A 10,673-nucleotide genomic window follows, 5' to 3' on the forward strand; every position below is an offset into this window, starting at 1 on the left:
AAAAAATACATAAATAAGAACTTTTAAATAATTAATTTTATACTGATATTGATATATTTTTTGTAAATTTTATATGATATTTTCAATTTTATATTTTATCTAAATATAAAAACATTATCGCTTTCTCAAAAAACACATAAAATCATATTATATCGACATAGATAAAAAAAACGTTAAAATCAAAATGTATATACATAACACGAGTAGCTTCTAATACTAATAAATAGAGTTAAAATAGTGTCCAATTAAATACACGATGACGTGTTCTATATGATTTGGTTATTTGGAACGTTCCATGTCGCCTCCAATTTTCTAATTAATCAATTTTTTATTTAAATAAATATATTATATTATAGTTTGCTTTTTATCTCAAATATGATACTATATTTATAAAGTATTTGATAAAAACTCTTAGGGTGCGTTTGGTACGCAGACAGGACAGGACAGTTGTTCAGCGTTTGGTAAGACATGACAGGACAAGACAGAACTGGTTAAAATGACCAATTTACCCCTAGTGAGCTGTTTAGTGTTTTTTCACTAAATAATATATATAAATGTTCTAACTATATTCATCAATATGCATTTATTCTACATAAAACAGTAGTAGTAAGAATACTACTGGGAAATTAAAGCAATTACAAACAGATTACAACATATCATTAACCCTCCAGGTACCATTTCTATAACTAAAACCATGGTTTTGTTTCTCTTCTCTTCTCTTCTCTACATCTTAAATCTAAAACAGAGTACTATGATACATGGACATAGAGATAAATGAGATGATTTGGATATCAGTAACCAATGGTGGGAGTCATGGTGTTGAAAAACAACAATCAAAAACAGCAAACATGAATCAAAAACAGCAAACATGAATAAAAAACAGTAGCAAACAAAATCAGAAACATAATCAGGTGCTGTCGAATTCTTCTAAACCAGTAGAAACATGAATCAAAAACCAGCAAACAAACATGAATCAGATGCTGTCGAGTTCTTCTAAATCGAGTTATGCAAAATCGAGAAGGTCGATTACCTGAGAGTATGGAGAAAGGAGAAAGGGTGATGTCGTGTGATGAAGGAGAGGCGCCGCTGTCGAGTGATGAAGGAGAGGCGCCGATTGATGAAGAAGAAGGCCGATTGATGAAGGAGACGACTGATGAATCGGCGATCGATGAAGAATAAGGGCCGATTGATGAAGAAGAAGGCGCCGATTGATGAAGAAGAAGGGCCGATTGATGAAGGAGAAGGTAGATGGGTAAAATGTTTCTTGTTCTAGTTAGTTCCAGGGGGGAAGGGTGGACAACCGTGTCCTACCCGTGTCCTACCTTGTTCTAGTTAGTCCCACATAAAGCCACACCAAACATGAGACAAATATGTTCTGTCATGTCCTGTTCCACCCTGTTCTGCCTACCAAACGCACCCTTAAAAACCATCTTTTATACATAAAGTATGCATACTACTTAAAATTGAAGATTACAAGTAAATTATGCATAAATACAACTTATTAAACTTCATATTTGATTAGTGTAACTAACTGTGAATAAATATAATCAAATATATATAAAATTTTTATTTTAAATATATCTAAAATATAATTAAGATAATTATTAAGTTATAACATAATACTTACTTATTATCTTTATAAAAATTATATTATTAAATCAAAAACAAATTACTTCGTTATCAAACTTAAATTAAATTATAATAAAAAATTTGAATTAAAAAAACTAGACGAAAAAAATTGATAACTTTTATATATTTTTTAAAATTTCATGATATCTTCAGATTTATATTAAAAAAAAACATTATTGTTTGTTCAAAACCACATAAATTCACATTATAATGACATAAAAAAAAAAAAAATTAAAATCAAAATATATTTAACTGTGTATTACGTAATTATCCTTCTAATATAAATAAATATTGGACAATCTCAAGTATGACATGGAAACCCATAAATAATCAAAAAGAGTTCATTAATAATATAAATTCATAAAATTTAATATTTAATAATATTACAAAAGAATCTAAAAATAAGTTTATCAACAACGTAACAAATTCTATCTTTAAAAAATTCTAACTCACAATATTTATACAAATTTATGTGGATAACTGTGGGTTTCTGACTAGCTTACTTGAGTCTATACTGATTTTATAGGGACTTGAAGATAACATTTAACAGAATCTCTAATAGCTTGACGAGATTCGAACCGGAGACCTATGAAGAGGAACCCGAGGGACCGGTATTTATTTATCGGTTGAGCTGGCATTCAACTTAGTCAGGAGGAAGAGCCGCTCGCGCTACAAGAGAAAGACGGAAGCGTAAAACAAGCGGCCAACGCCTTCTCCAAGCATGTAACGAGCTCACTCATCGTCGGCCGGTCTTTACCCTCCAACGTCACGCAATCAACAGCCAGGTACCCGACGTATTTCACGGCTTCTATCTCAAATGGCGTCGGTGGAGGGACTTTGTGATCGAGGACCCGATGTATCTCGTCGTGCACGATGTACGGAACGACCAAATCCACCACGTTTCTTCGCTCTCCTGCTTCATTCTGGTGAATTGCACGATGCCCTGATAACAACTCCAGTAGAACCACTCCAAAACTATAAACGTCACTCTTAGTGGTCAATTGCTCAAACTTGTAGTACTCGGGATCCATGTAACCTACGGTTCCTGCTGCATGTAGCGAGAGGTGCGACTCGTCGTCTGACGGGCCCATTAACGATAGCCCGAAATCCGATACCTTTCCCGTCCACTCGCCATCGAGCAAGATATTGGAGCTCTTGATGTCACGGTGTATGATTGGTGGATCAGCGTAGACATGAAGGTATTGGAGTCCTCTAGCCGCGTCTAGTGCCACTTTGATACGTGCAGACCACGACATTATATACGAGCTATATAAATTGTGTATATGGTCGTGAAGGCTACCGTTTTCCATGTATTCGTATACTAAAACGAGCTCGTTGTTTTCTTCGCAAAACCCTAGCAATTGAACGAGGTTTTTGTGATTAACACGCGATAGGAACTCGAGCTCGTTTACAAACGCGTTGTTCGTGTCTTCTTGGCGCTTATTTATGCCACCGGCACACCGCGAGGGGTTCGTTAATTCGGCCCGTTTAACCGCTACTTTTCGACCGTCGTTTAATATGGCGTGGTATACGGAACCGAAACTTCCCACCCCGATTCGATGATCAGAGGAGAAATTATCGGTTGCGTCCATGATCGTTTGTAAAGCGAACTCTTGCAAGTGATTCCCGTTTCCCATACTAATCAAATGACTCAATTTCTTAACGAGAATGCGGTTCGAGTTTTGAACTTGCGAAGCAATCTGGATGTCTTCCATGGGTCCGGAATTGTGAACCCGACTTCCTTCGCTTGACTTGCAAAATCGGAAGATCATAAACACAAAAACGAGAACGAACGATAAGCAACCGATTGATCCCACCACCATGTAAGCAACCATTTGGTTGCTCCAACCACCATTCTGCGGCGGTGGTGATTCCGGCGGAGCTCGACCGTAAACACACGGCTCACAGATCATCAAATCCGAACCGCAAAATGTCATGTAGTTTGGAATCGTACGACACGCACAAGAACTTGTACACAAACCAGGCACCACGTCTTCGAAAACAATCGAATTCGAGATTGAATTCAAAGATTCATTTCCCCAACAGTAGAGGGAATAATTGGTCGTCAAAATCCCACAGAAAACACCACGATTCGCCTGCAATCCGGCGAAAGAAAACTGCTGCAGATTTTCCGGCAACCGGAAGTCATTTTCTCCCCAACAAATCACTCTTCCATCGACCCTGATCGCACAAAATCGATTATCTCCGATGGACACAGACTTAAACACACCATTTGGCTTCTCCATCGTCTCATCCGTACAATCTAAACCCCCACCGGAATCAATGCCACAAACGCGATTATATCCCGCCGAAACCACACTGTAATTCCCTACCGGAAAGCTTTTGATGGTGTTGAAACGATTCGTATAATCTCCTAAACACCTAATTTCTCCAAATTCAGTCAACCCACAAACATAATTCTCTCCAACAGCAACGCTGGATCGAAGTTGAATCCGATTGGGGATGAAATCATTGAACTGATTCCATTGCCAACACAAGAGCTGATTGGTTGAACTAACGATCCCACAAACATGTGTCTCACCGGAATCAATGTCTTTGAGAGATGGACCAAGGTAAACCCTCTTATACACCGTACGTCCATCGAGAAGAAACCTCCAGCAAACTAGAAACGAAGTGAGAGTTGCTGATGAACTCAAGAACGGCGAGCTTAACGCGCAGACGAATCGAGTTCCACCCACGATCCCGACGAAGGAATGGCTGGTTCCGACGTTGGAAGGAAGTTGAATGAGGGCGGGGGAGGAAGTAGTGCTGCAATTGAATTGGGTTCGTTGGTGAGTAGGGGATTTAGTGAGGGCACAGATGAGGGTTTGGTTGGAATTGATGTGGGAGATTGATACAGTTGAAAGTGAGGAAGAAAGGGAAGGGAGAATGAGAAGAAGGAAGAGGGTTAGAGAGAGGAGAGAGAAGAAGGAGAGGGAATCCGCCATGGAAGTGATGGTTTCATGGTGGTGTGTGTATGTGTGGAGGTGTGTGTGTGCGCGCAAACGCGGTTTGTTCAGTATTACGGAAAGGGAACGAGTAAATGACCGTTTCAGCACCAAAAAACGGTGTTTTGGTCTCAGTTTCATAATTATTCCAATAAAGTATTTTATACATGGGACAAGACAAGAGCTCAATGTCTTGGTTGGTACGACATGAGATAGAGAACTGGGATAAAAAGACTTTTTCTTGTTCCACCTATTTATAGGATAAGAATGAGATAGAAACTAAGATATTACTAATTAACCCTCGTTTGATATATACTTTAACATGTTGTTTTCATGGTCATCACCGCTAGTTACGGCCGCTGCCACCACTGGTAGCCACCATAGGCAACCTCCACCATCTCCACAACCGCCATTGACCATCGACCACTATCGTCTATCAACACCTCCACAACCACGATGGGCCACCGACCACCACCGTCCATCGCCACTACCACCATTGGCCATCTCCACCTCCTCTTCTACTATAACAACCTCCTCCACCACCTCCACAACCATTGTCGGTCACCAACCAACAACGTTCATTGCCATCACCATGTGCCACCTCACCTCTACCATAATCGATAACTTTATCCATACAAGACTTGATGAAAAATCAATCAAACAACCCCTTAGTTAATCATTGAAAAAATTCAGAAAAAGAATCTAGAATCTATTTGAATATGCATATGTGAACTGCCATTACAGATGCTTCATGCAGATTCACATATGCATCTTCAAATGTATTTTTTCAATGATTCACATATGAAACTTTCTTTTTTTACTTTCTCACAATATTTAACATTATTATTTGAACATTCCATTGATATTTTATACACATAACTTAATAAAAATATTTGATTATAAATGATAAAAAGATTACCAATTATTGTAATAAAATTTAAATCTTTTTTCTATTCACTACCCCTTTCCGTAATAAATAGATTATGTAATTATTGATGACGTGGATGTCAAGTCGCCGAGTTATATTGTTATAATGGATCAACTGAGGGGTTGTTTGACAATTGCTGAATGGTTTGATGCAGAATGATTAAATGGTCAGAATGATTAAGAGACTCTTATAATATAGTGCAAAATGAAATATAATTGTCTGGTAATTGTGTACAATGAAATTAGGGCTCTTAATGGTTAAAGAAGTTCCAGGATACAAAATCATTCAGAGAGTTTTAGAATCATTAAGAGACAGACTTCTTTTTTTTCCAAACAAGATTCACCTCTTAACGAGTCAGAGATTGCCTCTTAATGAAACTATTAAGAGGTAAACAAATAACCACATACTAGGTAACCGAGTTAAGTTGAGCTTGAAATACAACAATCTAAGCTTGTTTTACGGACCTAAAATTAGGATCTTTTAAGCAAAGAACAGAAGTTGATTTTATTGATCTTTGAGATAAATATATGATTATAATATCAACGTTACGTGACCACAACAACTTGATCTCAACTACGTATCAGTCGGTATTTGGAGTTAGGACGTCAAGATCGACACTATAAAGTACCAAGTTGACATGGTAACAAACAAAAAGAACCTCTCGTTTCTTTTTTCGAAATTTTATACTGTTATTAACTCGCATTAATCCCGTCACCTCTTTTTCTTTAACGTTATCCTCTTTTTCCAAAAAGTTAAAACACAAAACAAAATGTTAAATAATTTTGTATGAAAAAAACGTAAATTATGGAACTGTAGTTGATTTCTGACGTCGCTTTCACAAGGTCTCGGGAAGCATCTACGCAAAGTAGGTTACGAAATCGACACACGAGCAGAGAGTCTATAGGTACGAGCAAGTCAACGTTCGACCACGCAAAATTCAAATAGTTAGGTGAAGTTGATGCGGGTATTTTATATATTCGTGTTTTTGGTATAAAAATTAGAAAATAAAGAGATATTGTAAAGAGAAAATAACGAAAGGGTGACAAAAGTCCAAAATTAGAAAGAAAAAGAATGGCGTGTGAATTGGTTTGATTGACCCACGACCATTTCTAATTTCCAAAGAAAAAAGGTTGATATGTTCTTGACTTTGATTTGGTCAATTCATTAGAACAAGAAAATGGAAACTATGATATGATTTTGATTCGAATTTTCGATGTTTAAGAAAGCTGTTTAATTTGTCTGTCTGTCTGTCTGTCTGTCTGTCTGTCTGTGTAAATTGGTGGTTTTGTTTAGTTTTTATCTGAAACAACGCAGTTTGAATGATATAAATGACTGATTTACGACTCGGTATGGATTATGTGTTGTTTGATAAATTGTTGTTTATTTGTTAAGAGAAATGATATTTTTGAAAAGAAAATAAAAACTGGCGTCAGGTGTTATTGTTGACCATAAAAAATAAACCATTAAACAGTACATCAGATAGCAAATAAGAAAAGCTACTGAAGAAAGAAATTAGATTCACCACATCAAAAGAACAAGAAATCATATTCGCCGTATCAAGAAAAAGGGGAGAAACCGTTATATGTGATGATGAAAACCGAAGGGAAGAAGGTCGTCGACCGGAGAAGAAAGTAATGCGGTTTTCGGTTGGAGAGGAAAAGTAACGAAGATGTTGACCATAGAAGAAAAAACGCAATCCCAACCACAAGGGTGCTGCCTGATTGGTTTGAGCTTAGCTCCAAAGGTCAAAAGTACCTGGAGGTCCTAGGTTCAAATCCAAGGAGGAACAAAAATCTTCTTGTGGCTACGGAGGTTCAAATGCGGTGACTCTGGGCTATCTGCAAAGCAGGTGGTCGTCCTGGGATTAATCGGCTCGCATAGTGGGTTGGGTATCCAGGTTAATGAAAAAAACGCAATCCCTGGAGAAGAGATGCAACGAGGGAGGAGTTTGGGAAGCGATGTGTGGCTAAGGCTTAAAAGGGAGCATGTATGTGTTCTTTTAACAACCTGAAAAGAAAGGAGGCGCTGAGAATTGAGAGTGTTTTTTTAGAGGAGTAGAAATGTTAAATTTTTGGCTTAACGGGACAACACACCCCTTTTACGCTTACTGAAGAAGCCCATATCATTAAGCTACAAGTAAACACCTATATATGGTTGTGCAAATAAGCCAAAACACCCATTAAACTGATTAAGTTAAAAGCAGACACCTACTAAGTCATGTATAGATAAAGTTGTATGTACGTACTAATCTGTTGTATAAATTGAAAAAAAGGTTTTGTTGGGAGCGTTTTTCATGGATGAAGGAACGTGTTTCTAACTAGAGGGGCAAGCTTGGAAAAAAAAAAAGACTTGTCTTTTTGACATAAAGCTTTAACTTAAAAGCTTATTGAATAAGTCACTTTCTATATTGTTAAGCCACTATTAAACAATTATGTATAGTTGACCGAATAAGTTGCAAGTCTTATTAAGCTGCTAACAAACATGCCCACCATCTATAATCGACACTTTTACGAGAAACAATAAACTCACTAAAACACAAAATCCTTCGGACCACACACTAAAAAGAGAACTCGATAACATAAATAGTAGAGTGTAAGTATAGAAGTCTCCTTCGATTTAAGAATATCTATGATCCAACCAGTAAAAAACAAAGTAAGAACACGAATAATAATAATATTTAATTAATTTTTATAATCAATTGATAATTACAATTTTGAATTTTACAATAATGTTTTTAAACAAATATTATTTAAAAAAAATATTCTTTAATTAATGTGTTACAAGTAAATATAGTTTACAATTTAAAGACATAAAATAACTAAGTTATAAACTTAATATAAAATACTAATTAATGTATTAAAATATAAATATAAAATAATTATACAAAATCAATGTAACATTAAGGGTATGTTTGGCTAATATAGTAATTATAATAATTTATAATTTAGATTTTTTATTTGTATTAAATACTTTTAATCAATTTATTTATTTATTAATAAATTAATTAGCATAATAAAATAATTCAATAAAATCAATTGTTTATTCAAAAACTCAACTCTTATAATAATGTTTTTATGCATTGCAAAATGTATAACAGGTCTATAAAGTGGTTTTAGAAAAATAAAAATACATTAAAAAAGCTAATAATAAATTACTGGTTGTTTGTTTACCTTCTAATAGTTTCATTAAGAAGCAATCTCTGAATCTTTAATATGTGTATCTTGTTTAGCAAAAAAAATATGTCACTGAATGACGTTGTAAATAATTACTGAACAATTATATTTCATTTTGCAATATATCATGAGAGCCTCTTAATAATTTGGCCACTTAATCATTTTACGTAAAACCATTCAACAACTGCCAAACAGCCCATGACTTAAACCTCATCCAATAAAAAGACCGTAAAAGGTTTTAAGCACTTATCATAGAAAAAAAGTCTTATCAATCTAACCACTTATCCAGTAAGATTTTTTTTGATCAAATTGGATATTCAACCATTTTATGCGAGCCGACTAATCTCAAGACGACCACCTGCTTTACGGATAGCCCGAAGTCACCGCATTTGAACCTTCGTGGCCACAAGGGGATTTTTATTCCTCCTTGGATTTGAACATGAGACCTTTATGTACTCTTGATCTTTGGAGCTCAAGCTCAAGCTCAAACCAATCAAACACCACCCTTATGGTTTATCCAGTAAGATTTAAATGGAAAATAAAAGGATTTTTTTTCAAAAAAACAAACTACAACCAAATGTTTGTCAACAGTTAAGTCAAACATCTCAATTTACACGTAAGAAGAATGTATCAAATTTGATGATAACTAACATGTCTCATTGACCTCGACTTAAGTTTAAGTCGTTGATATCAAAACTCCGTCGTTCTACGCCACATGAGAAAATCATCGTTTTTTAATGGTCAAAAGTATCAGTAGGTCCTACGTTCAAATCTAAGAATGAATAAAAATCCCCTTATGGCCATGAAAGTTCAAATACGGTGATTCCGGGCAATTTGCAAAATAGGTGGTCACCCTGGGATTAGTCGACTTGCATAGCGGGTTGGATATCCAGGTTAATCAAAAAAATCTCCTGTAACAGAATAATGATGTCTTTACATGATTGGTGGGACAAGAAAGGGACATGAAATCTGAGAACAACGTATTTTTATTCCATGAGACGGGGCTTGAACCAACCACTAAGGTTATGGTTCAAGACCAGACCGTCGTTGGTTTAAGTCGATCGTTTTCACTGCAAAAAGAAACGAAAAAACGACGTCCATCCCTTACAGCGCCAAAGATTGTACGAGCACAATTGACAAATATAGAATTCTTTTTCAACGAGAAAACTTGTATCTTCAACGTTTAAACACGAAGATGTATGTTCACTTTTACATTAATACGCCAAATATGGCAAACCCGACTGAGATAATAGCTGAATCGTGATGTCCTAACAGTTACAGCCAAACTCATGTGATCAACTATGCTAACGGATCGCGACAGATGGTTTGCTCTGCAGCTCTAAGCTCGCTCACTTTCCAAAAAGACGAAAACCACACTAATTAATGAAGAAATCAACGATTAGGGCGAACCTGTCACCCCCGGAAACAGTTCTGATATCTTATTGAAGACATCCATAACCTGAAACACGAAAACAACAAATTCGCATGTCTTTATAACATCATCTTTTAATCATATAATACGCACAATTCTTTGGAAGTGTAGCGTGCGTAATACACAATTGGTCTGTAGAAAGATCGTTCAAAAGTGTGATTTAAACTGGGTTCTTCCGTTAAATGACTTTCTCACAGAGTTTTTTTTAAGTCCATGACCTAAACAGAAAAATGTCACTTCTATATACAAGATTCAAGAATGCTTAGAAACCTGTCAGAATGACATGAACTTAAAAATCACTTGTCAAGAGGTCGTTTAGCTGAATAACCCGAGTTAGAGAGAATTCAGGCTCCCTAAATTAGTTTTCTTTTGCCCTCGGGCATGCCACTCGGTTGGAAAAAGGGATGAGCGATTTTGCTCAACCACACAACAGGTTCAAGTTCGAATCCTAGGAGAGACAGGCATGAACCCCGCCACTAGCCTCAGCCGTTGAGTCAGCTTTGAAATGCCTCCTCACATTTGGTTACTAGGGGGGGGGGTCCATGTGGGGCAGGTCAGGGTTG

The 10,673-nt window shown here is 36.3% G+C and overlaps 2 protein-coding genes across 2 annotated transcripts in view; both read right to left on the reverse strand.

Moving 5' to 3' along the window:
• Positions 1 to 2,105: 2,105 nt before the first annotated feature.
• LOC112511794 (serine/threonine-protein kinase-like protein CCR4) lies at positions 2,106 to 4,577 on the reverse strand. Its single transcript, XM_025117560.1, has one exon. It carries the CDS (start codon positions 4,575 to 4,577, stop codon positions 2,277 to 2,279), a length of 2,301 nt encoding a protein of 766 aa, XP_024973328.1. The 3' UTR covers positions 2,106 to 2,276.
• Positions 4,578 to 9,797: 5,220 nt separating this feature from the next.
• LOC112511168 (protein TIC 40, chloroplastic) overlaps positions 9,798 to 10,673 on the reverse strand; it is a 9,908-nt gene continuing 9,032 nt past the window's right edge. Inside the window, exon 14 of the mRNA XM_025116657.1 lies at positions 9,798 to 10,137. Coding sequence (XP_024972425.1) covers positions 10,078 to 10,137 — 60 coding nt within the window. The 3' untranslated portion in view covers positions 9,798 to 10,077. The remainder of the gene's footprint in view (positions 10,138 to 10,673) is intronic.

This window comes from Cynara cardunculus (genome assembly GCF_001531365.2).
Source record: "Cynara cardunculus var. scolymus isolate 2C chromosome LG 4, CcrdV1, whole genome shotgun sequence".
In the NCBI taxonomy this organism is placed as follows: Eukaryota; Viridiplantae; Streptophyta; class Magnoliopsida; order Asterales; family Asteraceae; genus Cynara; species Cynara cardunculus.